Genomic DNA, 26,307 nt, shown 5'->3' with positions numbered 1-26,307 from the left:
TTATCCATCTCCAATCTGTCAAAAATTTCTGTGGGCTCTATCTTAAAAACTTTTTCAAATTTTATCCCCTTTTTACTATCAAACCTGCAATCACTCTAATGATGATAATGATAGCTCTCATTTGTTAAGTACTCACTATGTTCCAGGCACTGCCTATTTAATACTCTTAATACTGCTAGTGTGAACCTACTTCACTGCCTAACTGGGTTACTGTAACAGACTCCTAATTGGTCTCCTTTTATGCATTCATGCTACTCTCTCTTGTCCATTTTCTACGTACTAGCCAAATATATATTTTTTAGAATTTTTAAATTTTATTAGTTTTCCCAAGGTTCTAGGCAAAAGCTGCCAATAACTCCCCATCTCAGAGTAATGCCAAAGTCCTCACAATGGCCATGTAGCCTGCCTACTGGTCCTCCCTGTCTCTCCTCCTATAACTCAGAACCATGCTCATCAGGATCTAGCTACATGGGCTTCTGATGCCCCTCCGGAACTCCAGACTCTTTCCCACCAGAGAACCTTGAACTTGAACTGTTTCCCTTGTCCTACCTTCCATGGCTTTCTGCTTCACATTATTTAGGTTCCCTTCTCCAATATTACATCCTTAGGGGTGCCTACAAAGGACCACCTCCTCTTCCACCCCCATACAATTTACTTTCACTCCCTCTGTATGTGTATTCCATCATTATCTTTCTCCCTGTTGGAGGAGAAACACCATGAGGACAAACACTGTCTTCTTCGACACTATACTCCCTGTGCCAGAGCAGTGTGCCTGGCCCAAAAGAGAAAATTGTTAATTCTTTATTGTATAAAGGAATAAGTGAAGTAATGACGTGAAAACTCTTGTGATACTTTTGATCTTATCAAAAGCTTGTTACAAAGTTTAATTCTCAATGTCCTATTTATTTATAATATTTACAATATTGAAGATCCATGGGAGAAATTTCTTTACAGCACTGTCAGAGAGTGCTATGTTTCTCCTAAGCAAATAATGTGACTTTATCTTACAGATACTGATTTTTTATAATTCTTCATGCCTCCCTTTTATAGTATTCTCAGTGTGATCTTGTGGCCCAGTTATAACTGCAGGATGATTTTTTTTTGTGTGTTCTAAGTTTGTAATCTAGATTCATTGTACTAGTGCTTCTTTATAGAGAGGTGATTCAATTACTTTACCCATTTGGTCACTTCTTACTGAAAAGAAATAAAATATTAAAATACTAAAATGTATCTATATTGATCTCTGAAATTGTGTTTATCCATTATTTGACATGTGTATTAGCTCATCATGCTTTAAACTAAGAGAATGACTTGCCCTTGATACAAGAGGCTAGAGTTCGTTAGATGAAATCTTTAGGTGATTCTAACCATGTTGACTCCTTAATCTGTTTATCCTCACATTTGTTGGAAGATTGCCCAACAGATCTGAATGGAGTGCTCTCAGGGTTGCCATGTCCATGATAGTTACTATCCGTTCAATATTAAACAAAGAGCTTCAGGTATTCTATCCCTGCTCATTACCACATAAAGGAATAGAACAATCATATTCATTCCATTATTATTTTAAGAGTCATAGATAGGCACAAAAACAGGGGTATAGTGTGTGAATTCACATCTCAAACATATATATTTCAATAGGGTTGTTAGCTCTTCTGGGGAGCATATTATATATTTGATATGTTAATCAGATTGCATATTTAATAATGAGATTACATATTTGATAATATGAGATAAATTGTCCAGTTCTAGCACAATGCTATCGTAGATGTTCAGTGTACCAGTGGTATCACCCTCATAGGGTGATTTTGATAATTACATGACATAATGCACTGCAAACACCTGCCACAGGGACAGGCAGAGTTAAACACTTGGTAATTATATTATAAGCTATTATTAATGTCTTATTATTTTGCTTTGTACATATTTGATGAATTTTAATAATGTTAGGAAGCTTTAAGTCAGATATATACTAGATGTAATAACCTTGGAAATTGCACTTTAGCTTTCTCATTCTTAATTGCTACACTTGAAAATAGAGTTAACTAAAATTGTGGAAACAGCCCAAGTGTCCATCAACTGATGAACAGATAAAGAAGAAGTATGTACAACAGAATATCAGAATATCAGAATATCACTCAACCATCAAAAGGAATGAAATCTTATATTTGCAATGACCTGGATGGAGCTAGAGAGTATTATGCTATGTGAAATAAGTCAGTCAGAGAAAGACACATACCATATGATTTTACTCATATGTGGAACTTAAGAAACAAGCAAAGGGGGAAAAAAGAGACACTAAGAAACAGACTCTTCACTCTTTGGAACAAACTGCTGATTACCAGAGGGGAGGAGGGTGAATGCACTAAGTGGGTGATAGGCATCAAGGAAGGTACTTGTCTTGATGAGCCCTGGGTGTTATACCTAAATGATGAATCACTAAATTCTATTCCTGAAACCAGTATTACACTATAGGTTAACTAACTGGAACATAAATGAAAACCAAAAAAAAAAAAAAAAAAGAAAAGGAAAGAAAATAACGGTAACTAACTTTTCTTATAATGTTGGTATAAGGATTAGAGATAATATTCATTAAGTACCCAGCACAAAGCACAGCATGTAGGAGGTGATGAGTAACTGGTAGTTAATCATCATGACTAATTTTATCATCCACTTATATATTGCTCTGCAGTCATTTTTAACTACACCTTTTATACAAATGTAAATTCATGTATGTAATACACTCATGCATCCATGCACAAAATAGGCTATCTCTAATGTGTAAATTATATAATTCATACATGTAAGATTTCATTCTTTCAATTCTTTCAGTCTTAAGTCACAAATGTAAGATTTCATTCTTTCACATCCTTCCTTTGTATGTGTGTGTATACAGACATGCATGCATGCATATACACACACACACAGATACTGGAGAACAATTTTACCTCATTTGATGATATATATTTTAAGGAAAGAGAGCCCATATGCTATTCCTGTTTCAAAAGATTTTGTACTCTATTCATTATTAAAGATATATATGAAGTAGAAAATATATACATTGAAACAAATCCAAACATAATTTGTCCCCTTAATTTTAAGCATAACTGGAATAGTGTTTAGGCATACAAATACTTAGAGTTTATTTTGCTTCCTATTAATAAAATTTAGCTTAGATCACTTGGTTTCCTTTTCCCCTTTGAATTAGATAATTATTTAGCTTCATTACAAAGAATTTGTTTTTATCAGGTCGATAAGGTTTACAAATGGAAATATCTTTGTTATAGATCAAATTATACAAAGATAGTATTAAATTGGGATTGTAACTCTAGAAATCTGTCTATAGACATAATAGGGAAATCTTTGCTGAAAGTGTCAGAAATGTATATTTTGAACAAATTGACTACCCAAGGTTACTATCTAGAACAGAAGAAAGAAACTCAGAAATGTTTGTCATTTTCATCATAGTAAATAGGTCAGAGGTGATTGACTCTCTTTCTTGGATACCCTCAGTCTTGACATGTCAAAGTTCAGCAATCCAAATGTAGCTCTATCCTTGTCATTTTTGTCAACAAAATGCCAACTCATCTTCTAGTGAGCCATCTCCTGGAGGGCTCTCATTTGTTCATTGTTATGTTCCCTTCCTCCTTGCTCTCTTCAGTTCATTCATTCATTTGTTCATTCATTTATTTTTTGTTTACCCAGAAAAGTGCACAGTGAGCATTCTATGAATACATGGCAGTTTTTATCCTCCATGGGTTCTAAATAGCAGTGGAAAGAATCATTATGCACATAACTATGTAGAAAAGTACAATGAATGTTTTTAATTTCTGTGAAGAAGAGCTGCCTAGTACATCAAGAGGCTGTAATCAAGACTACTCCTGACCAATCAGGACTTTTTGCAGAAAGTTGATATTGAGCTGAAATCTGCAAGATTTCCAAAGATTTCTAGAGGCAAGTTGCTCAGCATATGTGAAGTATCTGTGGTTAGAGGGACTGCACGAATGCTTGTAGATTTTTGTGGTGGGGAGTTGAGAGGGATGGGGACGATGACAGAAGATGAGGCTGGAAAGGTGAGTAGTGCACACATTTTGAGTTGAACCTGTGTCCATTACACTATTAACAAATTTGCTCTTTACCTTAACTCTGATAGGGAGCCATTTAATGACTTTCAACTAGCGTAGTGATCCGGTTTGCATTTCGAAAACATTATTCTGTTTACAATGTACAAATGAATTTCAGGAGGATTGATATGGACACAGAATCATCATTTAGGAAGCTGTTTTATTAGTCAAGGAGAGACATGAATGTCCCTTGAAAAGTGAGTGATTCAAGAAATACTTAGAAAGTAAAATGGACAGCGTTAGTGGTTTATTGAAATATGGGAAATGAAGAAGCAGAGATTGATGATGAGTACTGGATTTCTTCTGAATTCTTTTGCGACTGCCTACCTTCCCTATTCTACCTTTTTGTAGTTCATACTTGACTATAATATAGTATAGATCTCAGATATTTTGTAGAGCATTTCAATCCTTACATTTACTATTCTAAACTGGATCTTAGTTCTTCCTTAATTTCACCATTTCCTCCATAGCCACCTGGAGTGGAGAATGTTCAGTCTTCTATTTGTCATAAACCATGGTGTACAGAAAACTGTCAACATTCTTTTCCCTCTGTCCAGGTTAATACTCCTCAGAGGAGGTTTAACCTGTTTTGGATTCCCCCCTATAACTTTACTACTGGAACCTTTTCTTTATCTTAGGTAGAGGCCTTAGTATGTTATTTTTACATAAAGCAAACATTTATTTAAATACACATAGTATTATAAAAAATGGGCTAGATTAAAAATATTTTCTTCTGACTTCTGTCCTTATGTTCTGTTTCCAGAGGAACTGCTAATTTCTTATGTACCTTTGTGGAGACATGCATTAAATACACTAGCATGGGGGCACCTGGATGGCACAGTCGGTTAAGCAGCTCTTGATTTCAGCTCAGGTCATGATCTCAGGGTCATGGATCAAGCCCCGCATTGGGCTCTGTGCTCTGTGCAGAGTTTCCTTGAGTTTCTGTCTCCCATTCCCTCTGTTCCTCTTGCCCATGCTCTCTCGCTCCCTCTCCAAAATGGATAAATAAATCTGAAAACAGACACACACCAGTACATGTGCATGTTGTATGTACGTATTCCTCTTCCTCACTTAAAAATACTATCATTTTTCTATATGCCAAAGTAAATTTCAAAGGTTTAAAATATTTAATTTTTTTAGAAATGAAATTATACAGCAATCATACAGTACTAGAAAAAATATGGGAAATTTTTATTTAATATTGGATTGTCAAAAACCATCAAAGGAAGATTGACAGATTTGACTGCATAAAAGTACAAAATATAATTTTCCTGAAGCGGTTTTGATCTTGAGATTTATCCTTAGGTCATACTTCCAGCTCTAGTTCTGTCTTACGTAAGTGGCTCCATTTGTGATGTCTTAGAACCAATTCTCCTTAAATACTCAAAGCCTCTATCACGTACAGTGAAAAACAATAAAATATTATTACATTTTACATTTCCTGACAGCAGAAATAATTCACTGGCCTGTCCATATGTTATCCCTGATAGTTGAATTTGAAACTTCAGAAAATGATGATTTTAATGATCAAGCTCATTACCTTTTTAAATATGATACACTAGAAATTCAGAGTATACAAATTGTTCACCACTAAACTACTAGCAATTTCCTTCATGTCAGAATCATGAAGGAATATTTATTTTTAAAAGGTACCTTTAGATTTATTGTTTGAGAGCTTTTCTAGTATAGGGTTAGAACTAATTGAATGTTAGCATGTAATGTTAGCATAGCATTTTTTAACTATTAAGTATTAAAATTGAGTAATTAAAAAACTGAGGAATAAACCATTCTTTTTGGAAATATCTTTTTGAATGAATACGAGAAACTATTTTTTTATTTTTTATTTTATTTTATTATTTATTTTACAAGAAACAATTTAGCGTAAATTTATACCATGCTGATCAAGGCTGTAGAAAGTATTCTTTGAATATTTGAACTGCAACTATTTGGAATTAAGAAGATGGAAGCTGCTGGAACAGTATTTGAGCCACTTGGCAGTTCTCATTTGAGGGATAAGCTGAGGGCCCAAGAAACATAAATACAGAAACTACTGTTTTTTGAATGAGAGCCTCAGCCACCCTGCAATAGTAAACCAGTTGGCCTTTCTCCTTAGGGGCTTCTGCTCTGCCTAGATTTCCTTCCATGTTTTCCTTGTTTTTTTTAATGCAAATCACAATTCATCTGTTTTCTTTGTCCATTCCCTAAGGTTACTGTCATCTATTTTATGGAATATCTTTCCACGTTACCTCCTTTTGTACTAACAGTAAAGTAGATGCCACAGCACCTTCACATTTTCAAGTTTTTTTAAAAAGATTTTATTTATTTATTCATGAGAGACCCACAGGGAGGCAGAATCATAGGCAGAAGGAGAAGCAAGCTCCCTGCAGGGAGCCCAAGGTGGGACTTGATCCTGGGACCCCAGGATCACACCCTGAGCCAAAGGCAGATGCTTAACCACTGAGCCACCCAGCTGTCCACATTTTCAAGTTTTTGCTGCAAATTACTAAGGGGAGAGATCAAGACACTTAAAAAGTAACAAATATAAATGTTTCAGGATTTCCCAAAGCAACTGGTCTACCATTTTTTAAAATTTTAAAATTTTTTTATCTACTGCAAAAAAACCGAGAAGAAACATAGGATTTTCTATCCTTATTTTCCTTAGTTTCCTTAGTAGGATTGGCTGCTCCATTGAACTCTTTTGCCACATAAATAGAATTGCAAAGTAAGAAAAAGAAAAGCAGCCCCTGGTGTCTGGGCCCTGGCCTGGTACTATTTCATTTAGGCCTCGGTATTGCTATGAACTGGTGGTTCCCCTGTTGAACATAAACAATTTCACAGAGCATCAACATCGGAGAAAGCCACTCTGGAACCATGGATCAAGATAAAAACAAGATCACTATGTAATCTGACTGAACACAGAAAAAATATGAACATTTCCTTGGCCAAAGAAATGACCAAACATCCCCCTATCTGGACTCATAGGTGTGTTTTCAACCAATTATAACTTCAGCCTATTATAGTCTTCCCTTTGTTAGGTAGGAAACATTCAGATAGCCAATTGCATAATTATACCTGTTTCTTGATGTCATCCAATCTGGATCAAAACTCCACTTTCTATGACCCTCTGGAAAATAACCTATGCAAAGCCCTAATCCTATTAAGCCATTTTTTATACTTTCTCACTGAACTGTCCAATGGTTCCCCATGGTATGTGTTCTTCATCACTGCAACAAGTAATAAACCCAACTTTATTCAACTACAGAGTGCCTGGTAGTCTTTGGCTGGAAGGCAATGATAAGACAGAGAAAATGGAGTCAAGATTGTGTGCCCTTTTAAGGACTTTGGCTTTTAACTCCGAGTAAGATGGGATGCCATTGGAGGATTTTTTTTAACTGTTAAAATTTTATATTTTTTAAAGATTTTGTGATAGTTTCCATTCACAGAAATATTATAATGACTATACAGAATTTGTACTCCATAAAGATTTGCAGATTATTATCAGTTTATCCATTTGTTTTATATAAATTTTACTTCCCAATCATTTCAGAGCACATTGCAGATACCATCTCACCCTTTTATGTCTAAATAATTCATTGTTTCCTAAAATAGAAGATGTTCGCTTACATGTACATTTAATTAACATTGATACAGTAGTATTATTCAATTTATAGGCCCCATTCAGACTTTATCAATTGTCCTTTATATATTTTTGGTTTTTGCCTGGTTCAGGATCTAATCAAGGATCACTGCATTTAGTTTTTAAGTTTGTTTTCAGTTCTTAAATGTACAGCAATTTCCCAGCCTTTCTTTGCCTTCTTTGACATTGACTTCTTTGAAAAATATAGACCTTTTTTAAACAGTATCCTTCAATTGGTGTTTGTTGATTTCTCTTTATATTTAATTTCAATTCATTCTTTCTTGGTCAAAATAATATCTATTATTTTGTTACTTTTTCTTGAACATCCATTGATCATGTTTCTGAATCCATTTAAAATACTGAAATATCTGTTTAAAAGTATCATATGAGTTTTTCCTAATGAAATATATTACTGCATGGACAGAATAGTAATAAAAAAGCATAAATGCACTCTAAAATCACTACTAACTGAATATCTGTAAACTTCTCACAATCTCTCCACATCTAAGTGAACAAAGCAAATTGCAAAAAAGTTCATATCTATGGTCCAAACATATTTTGTGCTCAAATGTAGGAGGAAAATGAAAAAGAAAAAAATTTTCCTGTAATTGTGACTTTTTTCTTAATATACCTTCTCTTCAACATTTATTGAAAGAAAAGAAAATCAACCTCAAAAGGAACAAAATTGTTTTGTAAAGGCTTAGCTTGTTTAAAGTTTTATTTTCTACTTTTTATGTGTTTGTGTATATATAGTATATATATATATATATATATATATATATATATATATATTCTTTTGACTACAAGGAAACATTAGCTCCAGTTCTAAGGAAACTAAGACAGTTATTAACATTCTACCTTATAATTTAAAGATTCTCTCAACAGTAATTTCAATGACCACCCCCCCATTAAGTCTTCCTCCTGTAACTTAAAGAATTTTCTCACTATTCTGTCATTCATGAACCATAGGCACCTCTAACTTTGGTGAGATTTTATTTGCTGAATGACCCCCACTGAAGTTAAAAAAGAGTCAAGATAACTCATTAAAAATATGACCCCTAAAATCCTTAGGGCTCTTGAATGCTGGTGAAAAGAAATCCATGAATTCACAGAAAATATTATTTTACCCTTCTTTTTAACCTCAAGTCTCTATGTCTAGCATGGGCTAGCACTCAGAATAATGATCCCTCAGCTCACAAAACTGAAGAACTAAGTACGCTTTCTTGTCACTACCAGGTTAACATAAAAGAGGACAAAGCAATGCACAATGATCATCTAGAAAATACAGTAAATAGCACACAGTTAGTGAAAAATAAAATTTACCAGTATTTGAACCCATATCAAAGTCTTCACAATGTATAATTCATGGAAATTTGATATGTATGGTCTGACCTATAAAGTAAATTCATAAATAGATGGTTTAATTAATAAAAATAATAGTATTTCAGCCAAATCCACTTTAACCATCTTTCTATTTTTTTTTTCAATTATTAAGGGATTGATACCAACTACAACATGATAGAGGTTTTAGTTTAGGGCCACTAAAGCAGTGGCTCTGCATAGAATGAACAATCTATCTAGATTGCATAGGTAATTCTTCTTCAACTCCCATCAACATTTACCCCAAATCTTCCACTTTCCAAATTTCTATTATTATGTATTAATATACTGTTCCTCCTATACTGAGAATACTGAGAATCTTATTTTTTCTAACGAAGTGTTTTTCTTAAATCTAAACATTTCACTGATTTACTAGGTAATAACATACTTAGGGTAATCATATGCTTTACCATCCCAACAGGGATACTTTTTTTTTTTTAATTTTTATTTATTTATGATAGTCACAGAGAGAGAGAGAGGCAGAGACACAGGCAGAGGGAGAAGCAGGCTCCATGCACCGGGAGCCCAATGTGGGATTCGATCCTGGGTCTCCAGGATCGTGCCCTGGGCCAAAGGCAGGCGCCAAACCGCTGCGCCACCCAGGGATCCCCCAACAGGGATACTTTTGAGAGTGAATGGGAGCTACTGATAATTACATGGGGACAGTTATACAAGGACTATCCCATGCAAAAGAGATTTCCATCATCTAATAGATTTCCATCAAACCTATTTGCACAGATTCTATCACAAATCTGTGCAAATCTCTCCAAGACAGCACTATGTATCATCACACCCCAAACATACATTAGACTTCTGTGGTTAGAGATTAATCTAAGACTTCTCTATGGCAGCAGTTTTAACCAAAACAACAAAACGCTATCCTAAAGTTGATATTTTAAAAATGAAGGCAAGAAGACAGGAAATTAGGCAGGCAAGCACACAATGTTAAAAATTAGGATAAAGGTGGATATAAAACTCATATGGATATTAGGTTGAGTAGCACACAGATTTTAGAATATTTCAGACCTATTTGGGAAAAGGTGGGTATGAGCACTAGGTCTTGATGCTGAGGTGACATCTGTGACAGTTGGCCCATGACTGAATCTTCCAGAAACCTAACAGACCGAAGCCTTTCCCCTCTCTCTTACCTCACTTAAAGGCTAATGACATACAATGTTTTATTAGTTTGGGGTTTAATACATACTGATTTTTTACAACTCTAAATATACACAAAGCTCATCATAGTAAGTGCTGTTACCATCTGTCACCATATAATGTTATTACAATATTATTGACTATATTCCCTATGCTGTACTTTTCATCTCCATGACTTCTTTTATAACTGGAAAGTTGTACCTCTTAATTCCTTTTATCTATTTCACTCAAACCTCTGCCCACTTCTCCCATGGCAACCACCAATTTGCTCTATTAATGAGTTCAGTTTTCTTTGTTAGTTTGTTTTATTTCGTTCTGTTTTTTAGGTTCCATATATAAGTGAAATCATATGGTTTTTGTCTCTTTCTGACCTATTCACTTAGTATAATTCACTCTCGGTCCATCCATGTTGTTGCAAATGGGAAAATCTCATTCCTTTTCTGTGGCTATGTATATATATCTATAGATATCTATATCACACACACACAAAACCCAGAGCTTCTTTATCCATTCATCTATCAATGGGGATGGGAGTTGCTTCCATATCTTGGCTATTATAAATAATGCTGCTCTGCAATAAATAAATGCTCAATATTAAAGTCGTATCATTAAAGGTGGACATTGTGTATATTTGGCTGCAATTAGCTGTCTCTATCAATACTGCTTATATTTGATCTTAAGATATTTTGTGCATAATTTAAGCTATGAGAAAATTTATATATATTTTTAATTTAATTCTACAGAAGTTACACAAACCATCATGCCAATTACTGAAAATAAAATATCAATAATGCCTGAATGAATATATAACAGCTCAGTTGAAATTTGTTTTCCAACGTCAAGGAAAATTTAAAAGTTAAATTCATTGAAAATAATCTTTAAGAACTTAATTTTCAAGTGTTTTGCTTTTCAGTAGCAATTTGAATTATTTTTAATTTGATTACACTGCTATAACTAGTGTTTACAGTTTGCTAATTTCCAATTATAATTTGATGCATTACAATTTATTTATTGTAAATACATTATAAATTACTCAAGAAATGTGGTTATAAAGTTAAGTTAAAGCTACAGTTGGCTCAGACAGTATGTGTTCTACAGCCCTCCACCCCAGCCTGCATCCAAGCCAGCCATCTTACCATTGTGATCCTCATGTGAAGTGACCAAGCTACCCCAGATAGTACTCACACCATTTTTAACTATCTTGCAAACATGGCCCCAGTACAGCTATGAGACTCTCTCACCAGACCACATTTGTATCAGCTCTAGCTATCTCCAAAGGCAGACCCAGCAAAGTGTGTCCTAGGCAGCTCCAGTCATCCTACTAAGGTGGTCCTGGCACAGCATACGCAGGAATCCCAGAGCCTACACTTGGTCCAGCTCCAGGTATCCTATCAAGTGACAATGACACAGCTCACCTACCAAAGCCCCCAGGAACACACAATTTACCAGAGGATGCTCCTACCCAATGCCACTCCTTCAAGTGTGGGAGAGGTAAAGCTATTCCACCTAATTCATAGAAACTAAACTGGAAAATCAAACAAATGAGGAGAAAAAAAAGAAAAAAAAAAAAAACCTAAGCTGCAAACAAAAGAAGTTGCAAAAAAAATCTAGGGAAAAAAAGATATAATGAACATGAAATAAGTAATTTTCCTAACAGAGTTCAAATTAATGGTTATAAAAATGCTCACTAAACTCAGGAAAGGAATAAAAGAACACAGTGAGAACTTGAACAAAGACTTAGAAAATTCATGAAAGAACCCCTCGAAGCTGAAAAATACAATAACTAAAATGGAAATATACCAGAGGGAATCATGTTATCCAGTCAAAACAGCAAATAGAAAAAATAAATTTAAGAATGAGGACAGTAAAATGAGCTCTGAAGCAACATTAAGCATAGTAGCATTCATGTCATAGGAATCCCAGAAGGAGAAAGGAGAGGAAGGGAGAAGGGGTATAAAACATATTTGAAGAAATAATGGCTGAAAACCTCCCTAACCTGTGGAAGGAAAAGGACATCCAAGTCCAGGAAGCATGAGTATCCTGAACCATACATAGCATAATTAAGATGGCAAAAATTAAACAGAGAATCCTAAAGGAAGCAAGAAAAAACAAATAGTCACATATATGGGAAACCCCATATGCTATTAGTTGATTTTTCAGCATAGGCTTTATAGGTCTGAAGGCAGTGTCAGGATATACTTAAAGTAGTGAAATGGAAAGACAACCAGAAATACTGCACCCAGGAAGGTTGTCATTCAGATCTCAAGAAGAAATAAACTTTCCTAGATAAAGAAAACTAAAGAAGTTCATCACTATTAATCAGGCTTTACAAGAAATTTTAAAGAGTCTTCTTCAAGTGGAAAAGTAAATGCCATAACTAGAAATAAGAAAGTATAGTAAAGGGACGCCTGGGTAGCTAAGTGTTGAGCATCTGTCTTCAGCTCAGGGCATGATCCTTGAGTCCAAGAATGAGTCCCACATCAGGCGACCTGAGAGCCAGAGAAGAGCCCGCTTCTCCCTCTGCCTATGTCTGTCTCTGTCTCTCTCTCTCTCATGAATGAATAAATACCTTTAAAAAAATTGTATTAAAATATGTTTACTGGTAAAGGCAAATCTATAGTAAAAACAGTGGATCAGTTACTTAAAAAGGTAGTATTGAGATTAAAACACAAAATTAGTAAAATCAACTATAATAAATAGGTAAAGTTAATAATGTAGTGAAAGGATACAAAATATAAAAAGATAAAATATGACAGCAAAAACATAAAACATGAAGGGGAGTAAAAAGGTAATACTTTTGGAGTGTGTGTGAACTTAAGTGACTATCAAATTAAATAGATGCCCTAAATACAAGTTGATATATATGCACCTTATGGTAACTACAAACCAAACCAAACACACTAGATACACACACACACACACACACACATACAAACTAGAGGAAAAACCCAAATATAACACTAAAGAAAACCATCAAACCACAAAGGAAAAGACCTTGAGAAGAAAACAGGAACAGAGAAGAACTACAAACAAAACAAAACAAAACAAAAACAAAAAAATCCAAATGGCAATACCTATTAATACATACCAATCAATAATTACTTTAAATGTAAATGCTCCAATCAAAAAACATTAAGTGTGGATAAAAACAAACAATCAAAAATAAGACCCATCTATATGCCGTCTATAAGAGATTCACTTCAGATCTAAAACACATATATTCTAAAAGTGAAAGGACAGAAAATGATAGTCTGTGCAAGTGCAAATGAACAGAGTAAAACAAAACAAAACCAAACCAAAAAACAAAAAACAAAACAAAAGAAAAGAGTGCTGGAGTAGCGACACTCACCGATACAAAATAGACTTTAAAACAAAGACTGTAACAAAATGCAAAGAAGAACATTACATTATAATAAAGAAGTCAATTAAAGAAGACTTGGGGACGCCTGGGTGGCTCAGTGGGTAAGCGCCTGCCTTCAGCCCAGGACAGGATCCTGGAATCCCAGGATTGAGTTCCAGGATTGAGTCTCACATTGGGCTCCCTGCATGGAGCCTGCGTCTTGCCTTGCCTGTGTGTCTCTGCCTCTCTCTCTGTGTGTATCTCATGAATAAATAAATAAAATCTTAAAAAGAAAGAAGACTCAGAATTCAGAAATATTTATGTACTCAGCATAGGAGCATCTAATATATAAAGCAAATATTAATAGCCATAAGGGGAGAAATTGACAGTAATGGCATAATAGTAGACAACTTTAATACCCTATTTACATCAACAGATAGATCATCCAGACAGAAAATCCATAAGGAAACAACGGACTTAAATGACATATTGGACCAGATTGATTTAATAGATATATAGAGAACATTGCATCAAAAAGAAGAATAATAAAAATTCTTAAATGCACAGAGAGCATTTTCTAGGATAGATCATGTGAAGAAAAAAGTGAAAAGGCAAAAATGTAAAGGCTAAACAACATGCTACGAAAAAACCAATGAGTCAACAAAGAAATCAAGCAAGAAATCAAAAATATTTTGAGAAGCATGAAAATGGAAATACAACTTTCCAAAATCTGGGGCATGCAGCAAGAACTGTTCTAAAAGAGAAACCCATTAGCAATACAGATGTACCTCACACAAGAAAATCCCAACAATTTAACTTTACACCTAAAGGAACAAAAAAAGAGAAAAGAATACTGAAGGAAGCCCAAAGTTAGTAGAAGGAAGGGAATAATAGAGATCATAGCAGAAGTAAATGAACTAGAGACTTAAAATAAAAACCCCACCAAAACAAAACAACAACAAAAAAGAAACAAGCAAGCAAACAAAACAATATGCACAATAGAAAAGATCAATAAAATCAATAGCTGGTTCTTTGAAAGGATAAACAAAGCCTATAAACTAGCCATAATCATCAAAAGAGAAAGAGGGCACAAATAAAATCAGAAATGAAAGAGGATAAGTTACAAGTGACACCACAAAATACAAAAACACTATAAGAGATGGCCACAAACAATTATACACAACCAAAATGGAAAACCTAGAAAAAAAGGATAAATTCCTAAAAATGCACAATCTTCCAACACTGAATCATGAAGATACAGAAGACCTTAGTAGGTCAATTATACAGATGCTTGGGTGGCTCAGTCAATTAAACATTTGCTTTCAGCTCAGGTCAGGATTCCAGGGTCCTTGTATTGAACTCAATATCCAGTTCCCTTCTCAGCAGGGAGCCTGCTTTTTCTCTCCCTCTGCTGCTCCCTCTGTTTGTGCTCTCTCTCTCTGTCAAATAAATAAAATCTTTAAAAATATTTTTTTAAAGAAGATCTTAGTGGTCAATGATGAATAATGAAAATGAATTAGGAATAAAAACTCCCCCAAAACAAAAGTCCAGGACTGGACAGCTTCACTGATGGTTATACCAAATAGTCAAAGTCCTATACCTCTCAAATTATTCCTCTCCCCCTAAAAAGAACCGAAGAGAAAGGAACACTTCCAAATTCATTTTAAATGGCTAGCACTGCCCTGATATCAAATCCAAAAACATCACACAAAAAGAAAATCACATGCCAGAGTCTCTGATGAACACAGATATAAAAACCCTCAACAAAATATTAGCAAACCTAATTCAACACACATTAAAAGAAGCATACATTATAATCAAATGGGATTTATTTCAGGGATGGAAGAATGGTTCAACACTCACAAATCAACATGATGTACCCACATCAACAAAATGAAGAATAAAAATCATATGATTTTTCTCAACAGGTGTAGAAAAAGCATATAATAAAATTCAACTTCCATTTATGATAAAAAAAAGTCTCAACAAAGTGTGTATAAAGGAACATATCTCAACATAATAAAGGTCATATATGTCAAATCCACAGTTAACATTATACTCAGTGGTGAAAACTGAAGGTTTTTCCTCAAAGATCAGAAACAAGACAAGGATGCCCAACCTTGTCACTTTTATTCAATATGGTATTAAAAGTCCTAGCCATAGCAATTAGATAATTTAAAAAAAAAGCTAAATTGAAAATGAAGTAAAACTGTCACTATTTGCAGATGGCATTACACTATATATAGAAAGCCCTAAAGACTAAAAAAAAAAAAAACTATTAGAGCTAATAAGGGAATTTCATAAAGTTATAGGATACAAAATTAGCATACAGAGAAATTCATTGTGTTTCTTCTCTATACTAGTAACTATGAGAAAAAGAAATTATGCAATCTCATTTACAACTGCATCAAAATTAAAAGCTTAGGGATAAATTTAATCAAGGAGGTGAAAGACTTGTATTCTGAAAACTATAAAATGCTGAAAAAAGAAACTGAAAACAACACAAGGAAATGGAAAGATATACTGTGCTATGGATTGGAAGAATTAATAGTTACAATGTCTATACTACTCAAAGGAATCTACAGATTCAATGCAATTCCCATCAATGTACTGATGACATTCTGCACATAACTAGAACAAAGAATCCTTAAAATTTGTATGAAACCATGAAAGATTCAAAATAGCCAAAATAATCTTGGCACAGAACAAAGCTGGAGGCATAGTGGTCCCTAATTTCAAACTATAGTAATCAAAACAGTATGGTACTGACACAAAAACACATAGGTCGGGGATCCCTGGGTGGCGCAGCGGTTTAGCGCCTGCCTTTGGCCCAGGGCGTGATCCTGGAGACCCGGGATCGAATCCCACGTCCGGCTCCCGGTGCATGGAGCCTGCTTCTCCCTCTGCCTGTGTCTCTGCCTCTCTCTCTCTCTCTCTCTGTGTGACTATCATAAATAAATAAATAAAAATTAAAAAAAAAACACATAGGTCAATGAAATAGAGACCCTGGAAATAAATCCACATATATATGGTCAATTAATCTATGACAAAGGAAGCAAAAACACACAATAGAGAAGACATTCTCTTCAATCAATAATTTTGGGAAAATTGGACAGCCACAAGAATGAAATTTAACCACTATCTTACTACCATATACAAAAAATAAATTCAAAATGGACTAAAGACCTGAATGTAGGACCTGAAACCATAAAACCCCTAGAAGAAAACGCAGGCAATAAACTTGTGACATTCATCTTAGCAACATTTTTTGGACTAGTCTCCTTAAGGAAGGAGAACGAAGGTTAACACAAACAAATGAAATTATATCAAAGTAAAAATCTTTTTGCACAGTGAAGGAAACCATCAACAAAACAAAAAGGCAGCCTACCAAATGGTGGGAGATATTTGCACATCATATATTCAATAAGGAGTTAACATCCAAAATACAGAAAGAATTTATACAGCTTAATATTTAAAAAGCAATCTGATTTAAAAATGAGTAGAGAATTTCAATAGACATCTTCCCAAAGAAGACAAACATAGCTAACAGGCATATGAAAAGGTGCTCAAAGTCACTCAACAACAGGGAAAAATGCAAATCACTCCAGCCAGATTAACTTTCAAAAAGACAAAAACAGCAAGTGTTGGTGAGTCTGCTTAGAAAAGGGAATTCCAATGCACTGTTGGGAGGAATGTATATTGGTGCAACCACTATGGAAAACATTATAGAGGTTCTTCAAAAAATTAAATTTAGAATTATTATATGATCCAGCAATTTCACTTATTTATCCAAAGAAAATGAACACACCAATTTGAAGGAATATATGCACCCTAGGTTTATTGCAGCATTATTTACAACAGCCAAGATGTGGAAGCAGCCTAATGGTCCAGTGATAGATGAATGAAGAAAGAAGATGTGGTAGGTATATACAACAGAATATTGCTCAACCATAAAAATGAATGACATCTTTCCATTTGCAACAACATGGATGGACTTAGATCAGTGCTATTACACTAAGTGAAATATGTCAGACAGAAGAAGAGAAAAACTTTATAATTTCAGTTATATGTGAACTCTAAAAAAACAAAACAAAACAGAAACAGACTCATAGGTACAAGAAACAAACTATAGGCTACCAGAGAGGATATGAGTTGATGGGGGAAACAGGTAAATGTGGTGAAGTGGATTAAACGGCACAAACTTCCAGTTATAAAAGAAATAAGTCATGGGGATGTAATGTACTGCATAAAGAATATAGTCAATAGTATTGTATTAACTTCACATAGTGGGAGATGACAAGCAGATTTATCATGGGGATCATTTTGTAACATGTAAAAATATCAAATCACTATGATATATACCTTAATATTATCTTGTATATCATTTATACTTCAGTAAAAATTAAATGCATGGATAAAATAGAGTATTCCCCCCAAAAAGGACAAAAGGTAAAGATAAGACATCAGAAACAACTGACAACTATAAAAATAAATGTAAGCAATATTGTGTTGAATAACAGTTACTTTGCAGTATCAGATATAAACTGAAGAGTTAAATTAATGCTTACTTTATTACTTTCCTTAATCTTATATCTTTAGTTACTGATAATTGGTAAATTCAAGGTTTTTTGAATACATCTTATGCTTCCCTATGTTTCTGTTTTCTCATTTGAAATACCTTCTCTTCTTTCCTCTATTTATCCAAATCCTTAACTCTCAAAATCCAGTTCATTTTTTTCTTATTTCCTCCCAGCACTTTCAGTACATAAACATGTTATAGCTTTTGAATTCCTAGAATATTAAATGCTTTTTGTAGGTAACTGGCATGTAATTATGCACTGCTTGTCCTTTCAACTCATGCAATTAAAGTAACTACTATATGCTAGGCACTCTGCTACAGCTAGAAATAGGACAGTAAACAAGGCAGATGCAGTCTCTGTTCATAATTAAAGCTTCCTAGTCATTGGAAAACAGAACTTTATACACAGAGTCATCCAGCAGGGTAGTAGGACCATGAAAAAAGCCCCAGGGGTATGGGATACAATGCCACTCAGTGAGGATGCAGGCTTGGAGAGGTTCCATTCCAAGAATACAGCACAGGAAGTCATAAGTCACTTCTCAGAAAGAGGATAATTTCAGAAAGAGGACGATTAAATATTGAAGAACACCCAAGGACTAATGGGAGAGCCTTGGCCGCTTCTGGTAGAAAGACTGACTGGCATACTGCTGCCTTTTGCAAACAGTCAATTCCACTTCAAACTCACAAGCTTCATGTCAGCTAGGAGTGTATTTAGTAGAAGCTCAGCAAAGATTTGTTTGAGTGCATGAATTAGAAGTAAGGCCTGGGCAGAGTAGGGACTGAGACAGAACTCAGTATTTGCAAAGGAAAGTTGTAGTCCAATAAAGAAATGGTTAGTTAGCAAGAGACTGTATAAATTAGTGCACAGTATACCCTAAAGTGCCCCAATTTTTTTTTTTTTATTTATGTGTCACATAATGCTATCCACAGAAGCGGAATCCCAGCAGAACTCGCCGAGGGCCTTTGTTGAAACAATTCATACATTAATAGAAAATATTCCTGGCCTCTTTAGAAGATGTGAAGAGATGCACTCATCTGGAAAATGTGAATTTGGGCCTAAATATTTCTTCATTGTTAAATAATAGGTTTTAAACATTTGTTTTAGCTGAAATTCACCAAAGAGTACAAATAGGAACATGTGATATATTCATCTCTTATAGAGCAAAGATTACTAACATTACTAGAATTTTGTTTATTTTGATAATGCATATGAGGGTGAATTACAGGGGTTTTCTCCCTACTTGGACTCTGCGATCTATAATTAGTAAACACATATTGCCAATCTTGTAGCAGCCTCTGAGTCAGAGATGTGATTTTGGTTAGAATAATCAACCCACAGATAAGCAATTCCAACTTATATTGATAGAAGCCTATGTTACAGGCTGCATAGAAAATTAACAGAGCAGGCATTAAAAATTAACTGATGAGAACCTGTGAATTCCAAAAATTTACCACCATGTGCTGAAGACTATTATGATTTTTCAGGCAATGTCCTTTAAAAAAAAGTGAAATCTAGTGAGAGAACAAAGGACTGTTTTCCCATGAAAAATTTGTTTGAAACAGTTAAAAAGCGAACATTGGCAGGAAACAAACAAGTGAAATTAACTGGCACATGGGATTCCTACAAGACGCAACTCTGTACACAATTGCACCTGACTTTTCTGTAAACAAATGAACAGTAAACCTGTGAAGCAACTAGCTAAAGACATCTTAAACTAGGTAAATTACAACAGTTTCTCTTCTCTGCCTTCTCCCCTATTTTATATTACAGAGAATCAATAGCTACAGCTACTTCCGACTTTTGAAAAAAACAACTCATAATCTGGGTAAAAAATCTCAATATATTAATCCCCCAGCAGAAGTCTGTAAATGGCTACTTGTACCTGGCTGTGAACCTGATACCTAGCCTGCTGAACCAGTTCTTTGCTGTGGTGTCACCTACGTCTATGTACAATTCACCTGTTCTGACCTTGGTTCAGATGGAATGCCCTCTTCAGTGTCTGTGCTTCAGTTACTGGAAACTGAAGGCACACTGATTTTTCTTAAAAAATAAATGTAAATGCTGAACACAATAAAACTTTTCAAGGCTTCTTATATATAAGATACTGGTTTTCAAGGGACTGTAACATGGATGAGGGAAATACATCTTTATTTTTGGTAAACTCAACTAAACTTTGGTGTTTTCTTTAATCTTTAATGAATGCAAGCAATACATCATGGTAATAGTAGTACCTGTGACTCTCTCACCAAAAATAAAAATAATATCACTTTACAGAGCTGAAAATATCTCAAGAATGTCATTTATGCTTATCAGTCATTTATGTTTATTCCATTCTCCTTCAGACCTTGTCACTTAATATACATTTACTAAATCAAATTTTGGGATTTAAAAACTATTTTAATAATTGGTATTGTTTCCTTTGTAATGCTAGTATTTTGTTTCATATATTTAAAACAGTATTATTAAGAAGTTCATCAGACTGCCAAAGAGATCTGTGACACACAGAGACACATAACACACATGATTAAGAACCACTGGTTGCTGTGAGCCTGGGTGGCTCAGTTGGTTAAGTGTCCAACTCTTGGTTTCTACTCAGGTCATGATCTCAGGGTCTTGGGATCAAGCCCTACATGTGACTCTATGCTCAGCATGGAGTCTTCTGGAGATCCCTTCCCTCTCCCTGTCCCCCGACATGTGTGCACTCTGTCTCTCTCTAAAGATAAAAATAAAAAATATTTTTTAAAAAAAGAACTGCTGTGAAGAATTCTGCTTTTAATTTACAATGTCTCTGTCTTCAGAGGGAAAAATTGTTATTGACCCAGTTTAAAAAGCCAAGAGAGAGGAAGACTCCCAAAGAATAGATGTTTGCAATGGTTTTAAAGATTTCGTATTTGAACAAAAAATAATATAATTAAGAGATTGTATCTAGTTAGCTTTGCTCTTACAAAAATCAAATTACATGGTTTCTAATTCATTCTTTCCTCACCAACTTTAAAATGCTATTAAATATGATTTTGAAATTTTTGAATTAAGTTAGATGTGAGGCAGAATGATTTAGATAAATATAATTACTGTTGCCAGCTGTTGACAAGCTAAGTTAGAAAACAAACAAAACTATAATAGTTGCTAAACACAAAGTAATCACTTCCCTTCTCTAACATATGTGGATCAGAGCCCCTGGAAAGCACTGATCATCACTAATACACTGTTTCCTGGCTATGAGAATGTTTTAAATGTTTTAATTTAAATGTTTTAAATTCTAAAAACAGAAATTGAATGCAATGGTTTAGAGGATGGATTTTGGAGTTAGAATTGGTTTTTAATGCTGATTATACTATTTACAATTTATATAACTTGAGTCTCAATTTTGTGGCCTGAAAAATTAGGATAAAATATCAATATCTTGTAAATTTATTCTGAAGATTAAGAGAGTTAATAAGTGCAAAAGAATTAGCACATCACACAGGAAAAAAGGAATCAGTTTGTAACCAGGAATCGATCACAAGAGTAGCAACAGTTGTGGGACAAGAAATGAAAGCAAAATAGCAGAAATGGCATGAAAATTATATTCTTTAGAATTGGCCATATCATTCTCTTAAAAGAGAAACTACTGGAATCAATTAAAATTGTTAGTATCTTAATAGAAATTCTCTCTTCATGACACAAGGGACTCCAGAGGCACCAGCTTCTCAGAAGCCATAGTGGGTAGCATTCAAGACATCTGAAAGAGGTAAATCATGGCAGGGGGGGAGAAAGAACTTTAGAAACATCTCAGTCAAAAATATGCCTTGAACAAATACTGCCACGCTCCCCAAGATGATAAAAAGGAACATTGATTTTATATAAATCAGGGCACTGTGAGCCTGTGACAACTAATTTAATAAAACTCTAAAGGTGTTGCTACTTGTGTGCTATAGCTTAAAATGCCAAAATCAAACTGTTTTCTCTCTCAATTTGGTCCAGGTCAATAATATAATATAGCCAAAATTATGTAAATTGAATTGCTAACATGCTGAAGCAATTCTGGAAAAGCAAGTGAAGTTCTGGCACTAAAGACTTAGTTTAATCGATTTACAATCTAAAATCTACAAGGCAGTCTTTGAAAAAATTGATTTTCTATATCCTGATTCTATGTATCTTCTCTATCCATGTTTTCTATATTCCTTTCTCTGAAATAATGAATAAAATGCCAAGATGACTAAAATAGTATCAGATGTTTGGTTGGCTGGACAGATCAAAATACGCCTAAATCCGAAAATGTTTCTGATACACTCCAATAGTTAGACACCTGTAGTGTTAGCAATTAGTTGTAAATCTTCTCAGAGTAAGACTGTGGTGAGCATATGTGTAAGGGGTGGCATAGTGGTGAGTTCGGAAGGATGGAGAATGTTCGCTTTGTTGATTAACCCTTAACAAAACTGAGGTTCACTGTTCACTAGCTTCAGGGTAAAAGCAGACCCAGAACAACCAGTCTTCTAAGTAGGCAAAGGGATCTGGCCTTTCGTTTGTTGATTTGACATTTTTCACAGCCTATTGAACAAAATCTGTATTTCCATACTGAATATGATCTTCAGATAGAATTTCTAGGTAGACAAATATCAGAGCTCTAAATTAGAAGTCAGAAAAAAACTGGATTCATATTCTTTTTCTTAAAATACCATGTGAGCTGGGGCAAGAAATATAACCTCATAATCTTAGCCCCTTTATCTCAAAATGAATAGTTTAGATTAAACAAATTACAGGCGACCCCATCTGCTCTAAAATTCTCTGAACCACTAAGCAAGATAAAACAATGAACTAATTTAGTAATGGTCTTTCAGCATAACTAGGTTGCTATAATCAGGAGGACTCTCCTGAAATACATTATTTTTCTCCACTTCTGGCTTGAATATATTATTTTTTCTATCATAACAGTGTAACAGCCCTGAATGCCTTCAGTCAAATATATCAAAATTCCCTACAGCATACAGTCATCTTGATTAAAATATCAACAGTTTATTACAGATGGAGTAGTTCCAAAACAGGTTAATACTCTTCAGGTAGCAGGTGTTCCTGCATTTATTCAAATGGCTGACTGAAAAGATGCAAAAGTCTTTTGTTTCCTGATGAGGTTAGACAGACTTTTACCTATGAAAACAAACTGTCAAACACAGGTACACTGAAAAACCCCTCTCAAATTATTTTTCGAGCATTAAAATCTACATATAACTCATCCATAATTAACCTGATCAGAAAACAAGTAACCAGAAAAACAGGTACAATTAAATATATTTGTAAAAACAAGTTGACTTTTTATGTAATACAGCTTTGTTCTACCTCTGAGAACTTGTTTCATTTTTTGTTTTAAATCTTAGATGATCTGAAAAGCAATACACTTACATTTCACAAGAAATTTAATACTGGATGTAAATGAGTAAAAGGTAAGTAAATATAAGTAAAAGGAGACATCTTACCAAAAATGAGTAAAATTTTTTGAAAAAAAGAATTACTTTTTTAAAATTCCCCTGGCTATTCGGGGTCTTTTCTGATTCCACACAAATCTTAAAATAATTTGTTCTAACTCTCTGAAGAAAACCATATCTGGGGGCATCACAATGCCAGATTTCAGGTTGTACTACAAAGCTGTGGTCATCAAGACAGTGTGGTACTGGCATAAAAACAGACACATAGATCAGTGGAACAGAATAGAGAATCCAGAAGTTGACCCTGAACTTTATGGTGAACTAATATTCGATAAAGGAGGAAAGACTATCCATTGGAAGAAAGACAGTCTCTTCAATAAATGGTGCTGGGAAAATTGGACATCCACATGCAGAAGAATGAAACTAGACCACTCTCTTTCACCATACACAAAGATAAACTCAAAATGGATGAAAGATCTAAATGTGAGACAAGATTCCATCAAAATCCTAGAGAAGAACACAGGCAACACCTTTTTTGAACTCGGCCATAGTAACTTCTTGCAAGATACATCCACGAAGGCAAAAGAAACAAAAGCAAAAATGAACTATTGGGACTTCATCAAGATAAGAAGCTTTTGCACACCAAAGGATACAGTCAACAAAACTAAAAGACAACCTACAGAATGGGAGAAGATATTTGCAAATGACATATCAGATAAAGGGCTAGTTTCCAAGATCTATAAAGAACTTCTTAAACTTAACACCAAAGAAACAAACAATCCAATCATGAAATGGGCAAAAGACATGAACAGAAATCTCACAGACGAAGACATAGACATGGCCAACATGCATATGAGAAAATGCTCTGCATCACTTGCCATCAGGGAAATACAAATCAAAACCACAATGAGATACCACCTCACACCGGTGAGAATGGGGCAAATTAACAAGGCAGGAAACAACAAATGTTGGAGAAGATGCGGAGAAAAGGGAACCGTCTTACACTGTTGGTGGGAATGTGAACTGGTGCAGCCACTCTGGAAAACTGTGTGGAGGTTCCTCAAAGAGTTAAAAATAGACCTGCCCTACGACCCAGCAATTGCACTGTTGGGGATTTACCCCAAAGATACAAATGCAATGAAACGCCGGGACACCTGCACCCCGATGTTTCTAGCAGCAATGGCCACGATAGCCAAACTGTGGAAGGAGCCTCGGTGTCCAACGAAAGATGAATGGATAAAGAAGATGTGGTTTATGTATACAATGGAATATTACTCAGCTATTAGAAATGACAAATACCCACCATTTGCTTCAACGTGGATGGAACTGGAGGGTATTATGCTGAGTGAAGTAAGTCAGTCGGAGAAGGACAAACATTATATGTTCTCATTCATTTGGGGAATATAAATAATAGTGAAAGGGAATATAAGGGAAGGGAGAAGAAATGTGTGGGAAATATCAGAAAGGGAGACAGAACATAAAGACTGCTAACTCTGGGAAACGAACTAGGGGTGGTAGAAGGGGAGGAGGGCGGGGGAGTGAATGGGTGACAGGCACTGGGGATTATTCTGTATGTTAGTAAATTGAACACCAATAAAAAATAAATTAAAAAAAAAAGAAAAGAAAAAAAGAATTACTAAATCAGGAAAAGACCTGGCAATGTAATTTAAATTATTAACATCTGATTTTCCTCTATAGAAAGACAGAAACAAAACTGATTGTGTAACATTCTAAGCTTAATTTTTAATCACTTGAGTTCTAGTCCTAGCTCATCCACTTACTTACAACCTTGAACTTAATACTTAGTCCCTCTGAGTTTTCATTGACTCATCATAAATGAAGACACAACTAGTCACCATTGACTAAATCCTACTCACAAAGTGGTTTGGTCCAAGAAATGAGAGTGACAGATCTATCCTCCTATATGGTAAATTGTCCAATGTTATTAAAAAAATTAGTTATGTTTTAAAAAGTTATTTCTCTTGAAAAATTCACTTCATTTTATTTTGTGTGTTTCTACACATATAACTAAAGCAAATTCAAAGGAAAGAAAAAATAAGTTAATTTCTAAATGAAATACTTTTTTCCATCTTCATGTAATTCACTCGTCACCTTAAGACACAAAGATTACATTTGTTCCAGATACATCACTTTAGTGAAAATTTATTGTCATGTGACTGTAGGCAAGCAATATAGAATAAAAATACATAGAATAAAAATATAGCATATAGAATATGGAAAATTGTGCAGTTTTTTACTAAATGTTTCCTAAACAAATAGTTTTGCTTTCCTGGTATTTCCCTAAATTAACTCCTTTATTACAGGAGTAGTTTAAGAGTCACAAATATGTATGCTAGGAACTGTTACTCATTTTGTTTTCCTAAAAAAGAAAATTATTTCATGATTTGAGCCAATGAAAATAGATCTCACTAAAATAGAATCTGTATTTCATTATAAAAGCAGAACTCATTAGTATCAGTGAAAAACTCTTGGGAATAAAGGTGAGGATAAAAACATAAGTTTTGGTTGTAAATATACCTAAATTCAAAGTCCCAGCCTGTCAGTGACTGGTTAGGTAGACATTTCTATGAAACTCCCTTTACCATCCTTCAGTAAAATGGAGCTTGCATTCTTTAACTCAGAGGGTTGTGCTAAGAATTAATTACATAAAATAGTATTAAGTGTTATGTTC

General features: G+C 34.5%; 1 protein-coding gene across 1 annotated transcript in view; it reads left to right on the top strand.

The window, feature by feature from the left end:
* Positions 1–26,307, top strand: part of MALRD1 (MAM and LDL receptor class A domain containing 1) — a 649,658-nt gene that overhangs the window by 411,233 nt on the left and 212,118 nt on the right. Inside the window, 2 exon segments of the mRNA XM_049096644.1 lie at positions 1,412–1,499; positions 3,891–4,070. Coding sequence (XP_048952601.1) covers positions 1,412–1,499; positions 3,891–4,070 — 268 coding nt within the window.

Source organism: Canis lupus, chromosome 2 (assembly GCF_003254725.2).
Source record: "Canis lupus dingo isolate Sandy chromosome 2, ASM325472v2, whole genome shotgun sequence".
In the NCBI taxonomy this organism is placed as follows: Eukaryota; Metazoa; Chordata; class Mammalia; order Carnivora; family Canidae; genus Canis; species Canis lupus.
The sequence above is the reverse complement of the archived record's forward strand: the minus strand, read 5'-3'. Positions and strand labels throughout refer to the sequence as shown.